Here is a 15,351-nt window from a genome sequence, read left to right as displayed (position 1 = left end):
CCCTGTAGTGCAACCTCTATCCAGATGGGAGCGTGGTCAGACCAGGTGATATGGTCTATCTCCGTTTTCCGGACCCTGTTTTGAATTTGAGTGGAAACAAATAATCAATCCTGGGGTATGTGCCGTGAGGGTGAGAATAAAAGGTGTAGGACCTAGAGTGTGGATACCTCCGCCTCCATATGTCTAACAATTTGTCCAGGAAGCTGCGCCACTTAGTCCTAAAGCTAAGTGCTGTACTGGTACCTGTGCTGTTGTCCAGGGAGGGGTGTAAAGTGGCGTTAAAATCACCCCCTAACACTAAGTCCCCTTCTAAGTGCTGTGATAAGACGTTGTCAATTTGATTCAGAAAGGCCACCTGGTCTGTATTTGGGAAGTAAACATTAAGGAGGGAAATGATATATTTTCTTAAAAATAAGGGTGGGTAAAAGTATCTGCCCTTGGGGTCCAGCACTTTAAATTCCTCATGAACACAGACAGGCGAGAATAATATGCCCACCCCAGTGTATTTCTGACCTTTAGAGCTAGCTGCCCAGTAACTGGTGGGGAAATGAGGGAAAGCTAATAGCCTTTTGTGATGTTTCCTCACATGTGTCTCTTGAATAAATGCTATTCCCGCCTTATGACGCTGAAGCTCCCTAGTGAGCAGCAAGCGTTTCCTCGGGGTGTTCAGCCCCTTCACGTTGAGTGATAAAATCTTAGTAGCCATCTCTCATATGGAATAAGTAGCCCCTCCTATAGATGAAATGAGAATTCCCCTACCCTCGAAACATACCAAACCTGGTAAAGAATTTCCCCTAAGCGTCCCCTCCGTTCCCAGTAGACACGCAAGAACAAATGTGTCCCAGTGTGTTCCCCACCAGTCCTACAGTATCCCTCCAACCCTCCATGGGATACATTGATGTGGAGGCCATGTACATCCGACTTCCAACAGCTGCCAACACAGCCCCCCCCCCCCCCCCAGAATGTAATCTAAAACAGATGAACCTAATAATTTCCTGTAACTATAACAAACTGAGCAAAAACAAAAAGAAACCAGTGCAGGGTACACCATGTTATCCTCTGCACCCAGCCAAATATTCAGAAAATGTCAAGTCCTTGCATTTTCCAGAAGGCTTCTGTAGCTGCTATCATGCAGCCGACCATGTATTTAACTACTCCAGTCAAAAAAAAATCAGCCTTGATCCTTCTGTGGGGAGCAATGTATGTCAGACTGCCTCTGGAGTCTCTTCCCTCCCTTGTCAGCCCACTGCCATCTGGGAGCCGAATCCAGCTTCTCCATTGGGGATGCCATCTTGGGAGCTTGAAATGATGCAGGGAGTTGCGCTTTAGTAGAGGCCTCCAGCGCCTCCACCTTATTTTTAATCTTGTAAGTCACTCCCTGAACTTGAAACAGTAACCCAAAAGGGAAGGTCCATCGGTATTTGATATCCTTCTCCCGCAGTGCCAATGTAACTTCTCGCAGCTCATACCTCTTTTGCAAAGTGACTGGAGCCAAGTCTTGAAAAATGGTTATATGTTGATTATTCCAGCTTATCTCCATCAAGCGTGTGGCAGCGTAGACTTTCTCCTTAAGTTGGAAGCTGTGAAAGCATATTACAAGATCCCTCTGTCGCTGATCTCGGCGCTGACCAAGGGCCCTGTGTGCACGATCCAATAGAATTTCCGGGTTGGCGGGCTGGGGATCATTAGCGCTGCCTTATCCCTCGGAAAGGATATGAAGACAGATTTGTTGGGCTACCGCATCAGAGAATTCCTGGGTGTCTGGCACCCCCCTGATGCGAAGGTTGTTTCTTCTATTCCTGTTTTCCAGGTCCTCTATTTTCTCCTGGAGCGCCATGTCAGCACTGTGTTGAAGTCCCTGAGATTGCAAATTAAGGCCTCTCCATGCAAGTCGACCCGATTTTCTATTTCATCTGCCCGGTTCCCTAATGCCGCCACGCCCTCCTTTACTTCAGCAACCAAATCCATTATCTCTTGTTTATGTTGCGTCATATCTCCCCTTAAGTCTATAAACCACTGCCTCACCTCTTTGCGTGTCAGGGAGGTTCCCTCCGAAGCTGCAGTCTTGTCTGGACCAGTTTCGTGAGGTGCCATGGCAGCCTCACTCTCTCCTGCTATGTTTCCTCCGTCAGAGGTGCCATGTTCCAGGTCTAGCGGTAACTTGCCATAAGAAAATTGCCGTAAATCGGCAGTTTTCCTCTTCGTGGCCATCGGGTTGGAGATACCTGCGATAGAAGGCACTGTCCCGGGTAATTTTATACAAAATTTGCTGTGTTTGCACTGGTTTCGGTGGGATAGGGGCTGCTGGGGGAATGGAGCACAGCAGCTACACGTCTGCTCTCATCGACTGCACAACAGCACCCCCTATGTGAATTTTACCAAACAAAATGGAATTTGAGTAACAAGATGGATGCAGCAAAAATGTATTGAGACTAAGAACTGCTATTTAAAATAGGACAATGTCTGTATTGGCTAGTTTCAGCTGTTCAAACATGAAACAGCTATGGCTTTAGGATAGACTTGGTATCCACTTAAGTAGTGTATTCTGATCAGAGTCTCTAACCAGCACATGTCCTTGCTATATGAACTATGCTGGGAATGTGTTTAAACAGCAGCAGCTTCTAAAATCCAATCACATACCAATGCATTGTGGCATACCTGATCACACTCATTCTACATGAAGGACTTTATCAAGGCTGTGAAATTTTACTGGCCTAAGATTAGGAGTCTCCCACCTATTACTGCTTGCCAAGTTCTTGTCTGTCACTGGATGGTCAATTCTATTGGATGCTTCACTTTATTAGGTCCTGGCTACAAACTCACTGAAAGCTTATCTGCCAATGCTCAGAGATCATCCATAAATACTCATGAACTGCTTTATATGGACTATGTGGAGGTCATGAATCTCTTGCAAAAGATGTGAAAGCAACTGGACTGCATTCGTGCTGATTTACCAGACCTAATAGCTGGAAACATTCCATGTGCCTAACATAGGACTGTGCTGCTTATTCTTATACTGGCTATTCAGAAGGCAATATATCAGAATGCAAGTCTATTAAGCAGGCATGGGTAAATCTACAGCTCTAATTTTCAAAATTGATAAAATGAGGAAAGTAGTTAGAAAAATTGAAAGGTGAAGCTGCAAAGATTAAGTGTACAATATAAAAATATTGTTTAAAAATCTTAGAAGCGCAATCCAGATGTATTCTACACATTAAGGTGGAAGGCAAATCAATTAGCAGCATGGTTAAAAGGTGCGTGAAAGGCTATTTTACCCAAAAAAACCTTCAAAAACTGGAAGGATCCATCTGAAGAAAATACAAAAAAGCATAAGCATTGTCAAGTTAAGTGTAACATTGATAAGGCAAGCTAAGAATTTGAAATGAAGCTGGCCTTCGAGGCAAACTCAGATTTTTAAATATATCTGAAGCAAGAAACCTGTGAGTCTACTGGACTGTTAGATAACATCTTAGGGAAGAGGAGGCCATTGCAGGGAGACAATTCTTTGCTTCTGTGTTTACTAATGAAGATGTTGGGGAGATACTGGTTCCAGAGATGGTTTTCAAGGGTGAGTCAGATGAACTGACTCAAATCACTTAACCTGAGTAGCAAAAATCACCTGGACTGGATAGTATGCACTCCAGGGCTCTGAAGGAACTCAAAAACGAAATTTCAGATCTATTAGTTAAAAATTTGTAACCAATCAATATCTATTCTACCTGAAGACTGGAGGGTTGCCAGTGTAACCCCAATATTTAAAAGAGCTCCAGGGGCAATCAAGGAAACTATAGGCCAGTGAGCCTGACTTCAGTGCCAGGAAAAATAGAAGAAACCATTCTAAAATAAAAAATCAGTGCATATAGAAAGACATTGTTTAATGGAACACAGCCAGCATGGATTTACCCAAGGCAAGATTGCCTAACAAATCTGCCTTTTTTTAAGGTGTTAATAAAAAATGTGGATAAAAGTATACCAGTAGATAGTGTTGAGAAATTACTTTGATAATTGTTTTAGTGTAGACAAATGGACTCAGGACTAATGGGTTATGTGCTTCCCTGTTAGCAGATGGAGACCGAGTCAGGTTTCAAAGCTGAAGTCACCCTAGATATACCCCTGCAATGACCTCAGCCATTCAGTATTCTCTTCAAAAGCCATTGTGGAACTACTATTGAAAAACTTGAATACAATTTAAGAGCTTGTTTAAAAGCTTGATTAAAATTGGTGACCGTAACAGTACTCAAACATAAGTGCTGAATCTCAGCAATATTATAGATGCCCAGATCTAGGGATAGGGTGATAGATGAGATGTACAAAAGCTACTCCCAAGCAGGGCAGGCGGCTGCCTGTGGTCTGGTTAGCACCACCCTCACAAAGGCTGCATCTTCTCAGGCTTGGATGTCCAGGCGATAGAACCTGGAGAAGTTATGCAAGAAAGACCATGTCACTGCTCAGTAGATGTCAATGGGAGATAGCTTAGCTTCTGCCCAAGATACTGCCTAGGCCCTAGTGGAAAGAGCTTTAACATGAAGGGGTAAAGGCTTCCCTGTCTCTTCATAAGCTCCTGTGATCACTTCCTTGATCCAGCAAGCTATGGTAATTCACAAAGTTACTTCACCTAGTTTCCTTCCACCATGAAGAACAAACAAGTGGCCCGTCTTGTGCACTGGTTCTGTAAGTTCTGGATACCGTACTAACAGCCTACTGACGTTTAAGTGGTATAGGAGGCAGTAATCTTCAAGTCTGTGTATCTCTCTAGGGATGGTAAGGAAAGGACTGATTCAGGTGAAACCGAAGACTATCTTTGGCAAGAAGGAAGACCGTGCAAAGCTGCAACGTTCCTAGAATCAACTGGAGGAATAGCTCTGGACATGACTGCACCTGTAGTTGAGATGTGACAAGCTGAGCATACTGCCTCCAAGAATACAGTCTTCAACATTAAACAGGCTTAGAGCATGCAGCGGCCGAAAGGAAGGCCCTGCTAAGAAGTACAATACTAGATTGAGGTTCCATAGGGGGGCCAGCCACTAAAGGTGGTCAGAGGTGTTTAACTCCTTTTAGGAAACAGGCCCAAGTCAAGATGTGTTGACAGGTGGGCTCAGTTCATCTAGTCTCTGAAACAGGAGCACACTGCCACCTGGACCTTCATGTAGTTGAGACTGTCCTAAGGGGTACCCTGCGCGTTCCTCGCACTAGGCCTCAAATATTCTCCAGATCCGCATGTACACTAAGGACGTAGAGAACTTCCACGCACGGAGCAAGGTGGGGATTACAGCCACCGAACATCCATGCTTTGTCAGGCGAGCCCTCAAGGGCCAGACCATAAGCAAACAGAGTTGGGTCCTTATGAAGGATTGGACCTTGTTGGAGAAGGTCCCTGTGCAGGGGAGGCATAGGGGGCTCTCCACCAGAAGCCTCCCATGTCTGCATACCACAGGCATTTGGGCCAATCCAGGGCCACCAGAAGGATTAATCCTGTGGCGTTAGATCTTACAAATAACCTTGTCCAGCAGAGGCCATGGAAGGAAGGTGTACAGTAAGTCCTCTGCCCAGGTCTGGACAAGGGCATCAATTCCTTAGGAGAGCTGATCTCTTGTGACTGAAGAATTGGGGGACCTTCACATTGAGTTGTGGTCAATAGGTAGATGGATGGGAGGTCCCAGCGATCTACTAGGAGCTTGAAGACTGGTCAACACCCATTCCCCTGAATCCAGACTTTCCCTGCTGAGAAAGTCTGCTCAGATGTTTTTTCCATAATGTGTTGGCTGAGATCCCTTGTAGATTTAACTCCACCAATTCCATAAAGGGGTCTATCTCCAGAGACACGCTGTGGCTTTTGGTTCCTCCCTGGTGGTTGATGAGGGCTACAGTCGATGTGCTGTTCAACATCATGCAGACTGTCCCTGGAACCTATGGCTGAATTGCAGACACGCTAATCTGACAGCTCAGAGTTCCAGGCAGTTTATGTTCCAGCGCACTTCCTTGGTCCATCGTCCCCTACAGTGGACTTCCCCACCCTCACATCTGTCATGAGGACTAACCAGTTTGGTGGGGACAGGCTTACACCCTTGCTTAGATGCACTTCCTGTAGCCATCACTGGAGCCAAGAATATACTTCCATCAGTAGGTGGAGGCAAATAAGAGTAGTCTTGAGACAGTGGGTTCCAACGTGACAGCAGGGAATGTTGGAGTGGCCGCATGTGTGCCCCTGCCTACGGTACTACCTCCAGGGTTGACGCCATCAGACCAAGGACCTGGAGATAGCTCCACACCCTGGGGCACATTGTGTTAGTTAACCAAACACTAGGCACATCAGTATCCTTATCTTCGAGGGAGTAAGACCTTATCCTGCTTGGTGTCAAACCGGACTCCTGAGCACATTAAGGACTGGGAGGGCTTGAAACTGCACTTGTCCATGTTCACAACCCAACTGAATTCCTGAAGCAGATACCTGACTGCTCTCTTCCTATGACTTTGCCCAGTTCAGCCAGTCATCTAAATAAGGGTGCACCAGGATCCCTTCTTTCCTCAGTGCCACTGCTACAACCATACATTTGGAGAATGTTCTGGGGCAGTTGCCAGGCCTAAGGGCAACACCTATAACCGATAATGGCATCCCACTACCACAAAGTGTAGGAAATGCTTGTCCTGACAGATTGGGATATGAAGGTAGGTCCCAGCCCCTCCCGAGGCACCCTCCGCACACAACGTGGTTGTACCAAGTTGAACTCCTGCCACAGTGGCGACTTTTCCCACGCTAAGAAGGCATCAGCCTGAATCGTGGTCGGGCCTAAAAATAGTATCTGATGCACCACCAGTAGGGGATACGCAAGGCCCCAGCCTGGTGATCGGGGGGGGGGGGGGTGGGGAGTTTGTCCTCACTTACCCAGTCCTGCCTCCTGGCAGCTTGGCAGATCAGTACCTGAGAAGTTCCGAGAGATAGATTTTTTTTGTTTTTCAAGGCAGACACTGAAAAGGAAAGAACCAGCAAACAAGGAAAGCACAAAAAAGGGCTTCTTCCCTGCTTTTGGATACAGAGGGAACAGACTCTGGAAGTGAGGGAACCAGGACCCCTGGCTTTCACCTCCCCTGACTGAGAAGGGCTGAGCAAGCTCAGGTGTCACCAACCTCCTGCTTGCACTGCTCCACCCAAGGGATGGCCCACAAAGGAACCTATATCTATTTTTTTTTTTTAAACCCCAGACTGCAAGTTTGCACCTCTACCATCTGCTGGAGACAGAAGAATACTGAGGGTCTGCAGGTGGCACTCAGTTATGTAGTAATGCCTCAGTTTTCATTCTGTGCCTCCATCTGCTGGGAGGGTTGCATAAACCCACTTATCTGGACTGATCTAGGGTATGAACAGGAATTATTTCTATGTTAAAATCACAAATGTAAAGCTATTGTAAATTGAGCTTTCACTTCCAAAATAAGCTCCTATAAACCACAAGTGAAGAGATCTAGTTTTGATCCAAAATTATTTCTGAGACCAAAGCAATTTCAGACAACTGGGCAGATCCTGCAGTTTTGACCTAACTCCCAAACAGGTCGATACAGCAAGGCCGCGTTAGAAAGAGTGCGGCATTCCCCGCACACACAGTCCTGCTCACATACCGCTCGATACTCTATTTAAAATGCTTGCAAATGCAAGCCGCGTCTGCGAAGCGTTAGGCGAAGGGTTAGGCCCACGCAACCCATTTTACTGTATAGGCGCTGTATTAAGGTACCAGGAAGTGGATGGTTCTCCCCTCCCGAAGCAAGGCGCAGGCGAAAATTAAAACAAGTGTAAAAAACAAAAGTGTAAAAAAAGTTAACTTACTGGTGGGAGCGAGTTCGAGGCGGGAGCGAGCGATTGTCAGCCCTCTCCCCTCCTCCCGAAGCAAGGCACGAAAGCAGCCTTGCTCCGGGAGGAGGGGAGACAGGACTGGCAGTGTAAAGCGAAAAAAAAAAGTAGCAAGAGTGAGGGGAGAGGACGGGCAATCCTATGCTCGGGATGGCCAGTCCCTCTCCCCTCCTCCCGAGGCAAGGCGCGAAAAGCAGCCTTGCTCCGGGAGGAGGGGAGAGAGGACTGGCAGTGTGAAGCGACCAAGCGACTTACTTTTTTTGCAGCCCTCCGGAGGAGACGGCCATCAGCAGAAATGGATCGCTGCTCCCGGCGAAGATGGACGCCTGCACGAGGGAAAGCGGCCCCTGTGCGTGCAATTGGCCGCTCAAGACGTGACGTCACGACGTTTGGCTTCACGGCATGTGACGTCATGTCTTGAGCGGCCAATTGCACACACAGGGGCCGCTTTCCCCCATGCAGGCGTCAATCTTCGCCGGGAGGCAGGGGAGGGGAGCCGCGATCCGTTTCTGCTGATGGCCATCTCCTCCGGAGGGCTGCAAAAAAAAGTAAGTCGCTTGGTCGCTTCACACTGCCAGTCCTCTCTCCCCTCCTCCCGGAGCAAGGCTGCTTTTCACGCCTTGCCTCGGGAGGAGGGGTGAGGGACTGGCCATCCCAAGCGTAGGACTGCCTGTCCTCTCCCCTCTCTTGCAACTTTTTTCGATTTTTTTTGCTTTTGTTGCTTCAGGAGGGGAGAGGACTGAGGCTGCCCCGGAGACCAGCACCCATGGACGCGGCCAGGGCAGGAGCTGGGGGAAAGTTTGCCGCCTACCCTTACCCCTGCCTTTAACGCAGGGGTAGGTGGTAAGTTAGCAGGTTAAATGCACGGCAAAACGGCAGGGTAAAAAAGGGATAGTCAGGGCGCGCATTACTGGATGGTAGGGAATAGCTAATTTGATCGTTTGCATGCAATATACATGCCGCGTGCGGAAGGGGATGCCTGGGGATTTTAGGACGTGGTAGGAGTAAGTTAAAGGGGATAGTGTATCGCAGGAAGGGCTAACGCGGCCGGAAAGTGAGTAGAACGCGAGTTAGGAGCGGGGTAAACGCGGCCACACTTTACTGGATCGATCTGAAAGTTAGCTGTAACTGATGAAAGCAGTGAGCATAGCTGGATTTAAGAAGGATTTAGACAAGTTCCTGGAAGAATCATTAACTATGTAGACTTGGGAAAGTCACTGCTTATCCCTGGTTGAACGCAAGAATTGACCTATTCTTTGGGATCTTGCAAAGTACTTGATTGGCCATTGTCGGACAGGATGCTTGGTTTGACTGACCTTTTGTCTCATCTCTTATGTTATATGCTTCTGAATGTTGACATACGTGATTAGAAGATTAAGTCACTGATGTCTGCCTTAACACAATGCTGGCCAAAGTCAGTAGCCAGTAGTCAGGGGACCACAATACAACTCCCTGCCACAAAGTGATTGTGTGCACAACATCCTCCTGATATGCTAAATCTTTGTAAGGTTGACATGTTCCAGTACAAGAAAATTTACTGGTTCATTCTGCTGCACATATAAGGACCTGCCCCAAGAATCATAGCAAGGAGTGATGATGCATGTGAACAATGCCCCTTCTTGCAATGCATACAGCATCCCTATAGTCTAATATCCTAAGGACTGAACCCCAAACATGAGATTATCACCCAAATGCTGTGTAAGCCTACCTCCTGCATCTTTGACTCCATGGTACAGATGTGGAGCCAGAGCAAAGCCCGTGCTTTATCATCCATCAGCTGATCTGCATTATCAGGATGCTCTGGGATCGTATCCAGTAAGCGCAGTGCCTCCTGCACAGAGTCCAGGGCTGAGCTGCATACAAAGAAGACGGTCATACACAAAGGACAGACAAAACTAATAGGGGACTGAAAGTTTAAAGGGTTACTTTTTCATCTTCAACTTAATGTTTCAAAATCTGGTTGAGAATAGTAGTGAATCACTACCACCAAAAAAAGCTGATGACAATGGATCTGAGATGGTCTCAGTCTAGATCCCAGTGGGCAAGGATGCACAGCAAATATTTCTCCCCAAAAAACATACTTCCTTTTTTTTTTACCACTATATGATATGCATTGCAACCTGGCTTAGGGTGTCAGGTGTTAGAGATGGGCAGAAATGATCAACCCATTTTAATCTCCACGTATTCACAAGATGTCTGCCATCTTTTAGTCGTCTCCCAGTGCCAGATGCACATTAATGAATTCAAGGTAATCTACTCTTCCTCATCTTAGAATCACCATCAATACACCAACATACAGTCAAAACATTGTTCCTTTTTGAAAAAGCTTATGAAATATCAAGATAGGAAAATTGGTTCTTACCTGCTAATTTTAGTTCTTGTAGTACCACAGATCAATCCAGATTCTTGGGTTTTGCCTCCCTTCCAGCAGATGGAGTCAGAGAAAGCTTTACTGACACTGTCTCAGACTGCAGCTGGCATACCAAGTTATCAGTATTGACCTGTACCCAAGCCAAGATGGAAAATGGAGAATTTACTTTCAGATAATTTCATTTTCCCTAATGTAGCCAGATGGATTCAGGACCAATGGGTTATGCTCCCCTGCCAGTGGATGGAGACAGATTTCAAAACTGCTGCAGTGACCTCAGCTCTTCAGTATTCTCTTCAAAAGCCACTGTGCACATTCTATAGAAAGTTTGATTAAAAACAACTATACTCCATGAACCCCAGTATTATTATAGATGCCCTGACCTGATCTCTGCTTTCCCATAATTTCTTGGAAAATATATTCACTCCACGGGCAAATCCTTGGCATCGTTCTTGGGCAGCCTTGGCTGGGATGCTGAGTCCACCTGTCTACACCAAGGAAAAGAAAATTCAGGTAATTTCTCCATTTCCTAGTGTGTAGCCAGATGGACTCAGGACTAGTGGGATATAAAAAAAAGCTATTACCGATAGGGGCAGAAGGCTGCCTGCAGACAGTTAGAATCGCCCTTGCAAAGGCAGAGTCTTCTTGGGCCTGAACGTCCAGACTATAGAATTTGGATGTGGTGTGCAAGGAGGAATACGTCGCTACTCTGCAGATGTTGACGGGAGATTGTCTAGCTTCTGCCCATGAGACCGCTTGAGCCCTAGTGGAATGAGCTTTAACTTGAAAGGTAATGGCTTTCCTGCCTACACATAGGCTCCAGTGACCACCTCCTTAATCCAGCAAGCTATGGTAGCCCACGAATCTGGTTCACCCTGCTTCCTTTCACCGTGAAGGACAAACAGGCATCTGTCTTTCAGACCAGTTCTGAAGCTTCCAGATATTGCACCAAAATCCTACTGACATACAAATGGAGGCAGCAGAATTCTGTCCTTGTGCTTATCTAGGATGGTAATGAAATGGACTGATTCAAATGAAAGTCTGAGACTACCTCTGACAAGAAGGATGAGTGGTATGAAGCTTTAACTCCTTGAATCATCCAGAACAGTTCCTGACTAGGCCTGTAGTTCAGAGACGCAACTTGCCAAGCATATAGCCACCAGGAACACTATTTAAAGGGTTAAACAAACGAAAGGAAAGACTGCGCATTGGCTGAAAGGAGGGCCCTGCCAAAAACTCCAATACTAGATTAAGATTCCACAAGAGAACTGACTACTGTAGGGATGGCCGGAGGTGCTTCACTTTTCAGAAAATGGGCCTGGTCAGGATGAGCTGACAGGCAGGTTCCATGCACCTCACCCCTGAAAGAGCACCACTACCTGGACCTTCAAGGAGTTTAGGGTCAAACCTTTATTCAAGCTGTCCTACCAAAATTCCAGAATTAGTGGGATTTTGACATCCATGTTCCTCGCTCCAGGCCTCAAATACTGTCCAGACCCACACATATGCTAGGGACATAGAGAACTTCCACGTGTGGAGTAGGATGGCAATTACTGCTGCTGAATGTCCTCACAATCCTGGTGAAGGATTGGTCCCCGCTATAGTGGGAGGCACAGGGAGTCTCCCAAAGGAGTCTCCGCATATCACAGATCCCTGGGCCAGTCTGGAGCTACTAGTAGGGCTAATCCTCAGATGCTCAATTCTACGCATGACCCTGCCCAGCAGCCACCACGGAGGAAGGCATATAGCAGAGGAAGGAGACAACCTTGTCTGGTGTCACGAGTGATGTTGAAACAGTCCCTGTAACTTCCATTAACTGACCCTTGCTTTCAGATTTATATAAATTGCTGCAACCACTGCAGAAAGCTATGGCCAAAGCTCATCTTTTCAAGTATCTTAAACAGAAAAGGCCAGTGCACTATGGCAAACACTTTCAGCAGCAATAGCTAACAGACTAGGGATGTTTTCTTTGTGCACCTACCAGATTAGGTCTACAATTCAGCACATGTTATTGGCTGCAGATGTTGGGTTATAAGTCCTGCCTGATCATGGTGCACTAGCTCAGGAAGAAGTTTAATCGTTTAGCCAGAACTCCCACCAAAACTTTAAGGTCTAAATTTGAGAGATATCGGGCAATAAGACCTACACAAAGCAGGGTCTCTGTCCACATTAGCAGTTACAGATATCCCTGCTATGCTAGAGTGGGGTCCCAAAGGTCCATTCTCTTACTATATTAAAACATGTCAAAGGTGTTATAAACAGTTCACATGTTTTAATATTTACTTGAGAGGCCATCCAGGCCTAGTGATTTCCCACTCTTCAACAATTTAATAGCTTGAAGGCCCTCTGGGGTAGTAATAGGGTTATCTAGCAGTTGTTGCTGTTCTAATGAAAGAGTGGGCAAAATCATTGAGGCTAGGTACCAATCAATATCTGTCTGAGATAGACAGATTCGTGCTATAAAGGGTAGTGTAGAATTGAGCAAAACATTGACGATGTCTGCCAAATGAGTCATTCCTTCCTAGAGTTCTTAACTTTCGCTACTGCACTTTGCAATTGTATAACTTTCAGTCGGTGCACTACATAGCGACCGGCTTTGTTTTCTCCCTCGAAGTAGCCTTAATATGCTAAAGCAAAGGTATGGACCACCATCTAGTCATCTATGGATTGCAGCTGCTCAGGAGATGAAGTGTCCGAGCCACTGCTTCGGAACATTACCAAACAGGTGTCCTGTTTTGCAATTGGAAATAATCCAGCAAGTTTGTTTTTCAATGGAATTACAAAAAATTAAGGACATACAACAGTTTCTCCTTAAGGCACCGAACACATGTGCCACTATTTTCTTCAGAGGGCATGAAATCTAGCCTTATAGGCACATGGTCGAACCAGGTAATTGCCTCCAGGCCTGCATCTAGAACTATTTTGCAGCTGTTTATCCACCAGAAAGAAATCAATGCGGGAGTACGAATTGTGTATTGAGGCATGAAAAGTGTACATACGGGAAGAGGGGTGCATGCCTCCAAATATCTACCAGTCCCCAGCTAATCATGATTACACAGAGTATTTTCCTATCAGATTAAAAGCTCCTCCCATAACCATCAAGCCTTTTGCATAGTCTAATAACTTTGTATCCACCTCTTGCAGAAACTGACCAATTGATCAAGGTGATTATATCTTTACCCACCCTTATTCATAATAAAAGAAAGTGCCCCTTAGGGTCTGGATGTTGATAAACCTCGAACTAGAGTGTGAGAAATTAATATAGCAACTCCAGCATACAGAGATCCTAACGAACTGGAAGTCTCATTTCTTTAAGTGTTTCTTGTAAGGCAGCTATTGTAGCTCTTGGAAATAAAAGCTGTCTCTTCCAAAATGTATTAAGGCCTTTTACACTGAGAGGTGTACCTATTCATATAGATACTCAGGCCTTGTCAAGTTCTTAAGTATTCCCCTCTAAACTTGCCAACCACCAGGTTCTCTAGCCTATAGTAAAAAATTCAATGACTGTATGATCACCCTCTCCATAATTCCCCTTTACCCATCTGCCAAACCCATATAGCAGATCACCCCACCTATGGGGGAGGGGTACATTGAACAGGACACTAATGAAAACAAGTCCACCCCCAAACCCTCCCACTGTCCCCACTGCAGCTTTAACTTCCCCAGGAGCCTGCCAAAACCAATAGACTACCCTAAGTTGCGGGTGTTAACTTAAGAGTTCTAATATCAAAAACCTGACTGCTATTTATCTTTGACTGTTCGCCAGACTGTCAGCATAGCCTGCATCTCCCGTTTGTTACTTGTTGCCATCAGATTCTTGTCCCTTTTAGAAATAGGGTTCACCATTTTTGGCACATTGAAGGAAACTTTGTCCTGTGTTTTTAAATGCTGTTAGTTTTCACTCTGTAAGACCCCCTTGGAGTGAGAAAAGAAGTCCAAACGGGAATGTCTAGTGATATTTTATTTGCTCCTCGCACAATGCGCAGGTGACCTCCCACAGTTTGTATCACTTGCATAGTGATATAGGTGCTAAGTCTTGGAAAATAGCTATTGTGTGGCCTTCCCATTGCCACTTCTTGCTTTCAAGAATGCCTCAGATATGAGATTTTTGTTGATATTTATTTATTTATTTTCTTATACCGACATTCGATCGAAATATCACATCGGTTTACAGGGAACTGAGAAATAGGGGGGGTTGGTCCGCCCTATTTTACATTATAACATGGTATATTAACTATTTAACATTATAACATGGAAACTATATACACGATAACATGGTAAGCATTTCGTTATGTCTTAAGTAAAAAGAGTGGTTAAAAGATTGAGGAGGAGAAGGTGGAATAAATAGTTTAACATAAATAGTAGTTATATACAGGATTCAGGAATGATAAAAGGCAGGAGGGTGGGCACAGGGTGGGGTGGGAGGTGGGTGATAAGGGAGTAGGGTTGGGGAGTGGGGAGTAGGGTTGGGGAGTGGGGTGGGGGGTGGGGGGGATGGTAGCCTATAGCCCTATGTACTCATTTGATTGCTATGGCAGGAGATCCTCAGAATATGTACTGGCTGCCATGAATTTACTTAGGGAAAAAAGGAGCAAGTCTTTAGAGACTTCACATTTTTATAAACATCTAGCTCTTATCTTGAAGTTACAGCGTTTGGACCTGTTAAGAGGTCCTTGAGGTTTTCATTGAGGCTTTGGTCTCATTTTGCAAGAGTTACTGCTGGGCTTGATAGAGTAGCCAGGGAAGTTGCATGATCTTCCACCCAGTTATCTAATTCATCCACCTGGGTCGCCAATGCTGCTAGGTCCTCCCACATTTCTGCAATAGATGCCAGCAGATAGGATTTCTCTCTTTAGGTCCACTAACTTCTTGGAACCAGCCTCATCTCCTGTTGGGTGAAAAAAAACACAGCTGCCTGGGATGCCAGAGATGAGGCCCATACTGCGTCATTACTCAATGACTCATCTGCAGCTTCTTCAGCCTGTGAGCCGTTTGGCACAGGTCAATTGGTTGGTTGCTTCCCGAAGCTACAGTGCTTTAAGTCCTTTTTTTGCCAGGAAGTCATGCTGGTGCCTCAAGGTTGCAAAGCAGCAGCTTTTAAAAGCTGGAGGCTAAATCTGTGTGGCTTGAGGAAGTGGGATAA

The 15,351-nt window shown here is 45.8% G+C and overlaps 1 protein-coding gene across 1 annotated transcript in view; it reads right to left on the bottom strand.

The window, feature by feature from the left end:
* The window catches only part of ESPL1 (extra spindle pole bodies like 1, separase), a 259,280-nt gene that overhangs the window by 179,538 nt on the left and 64,391 nt on the right, over positions 1-15,351 (bottom strand). Inside the window, exon 9 of the mRNA XM_029595078.1 lies at positions 9,549-9,693. Within this exon, the coding sequence (XP_029450938.1) occupies positions 9,549-9,693 (145 nt within the window). The remainder of the gene's footprint in view (positions 1-9,548; positions 9,694-15,351) is intronic.

The sequence above is a fragment of the Rhinatrema bivittatum genome, chromosome 3 (assembly GCF_901001135.1).
Source record: "Rhinatrema bivittatum chromosome 3, aRhiBiv1.1, whole genome shotgun sequence".
Taxonomy (NCBI): Eukaryota; Metazoa; Chordata; class Amphibia; order Gymnophiona; family Rhinatrematidae; genus Rhinatrema; species Rhinatrema bivittatum.
The sequence above is the reverse complement of the archived record's forward strand: the minus strand, read 5'-3'. Positions and strand labels throughout refer to the sequence as shown.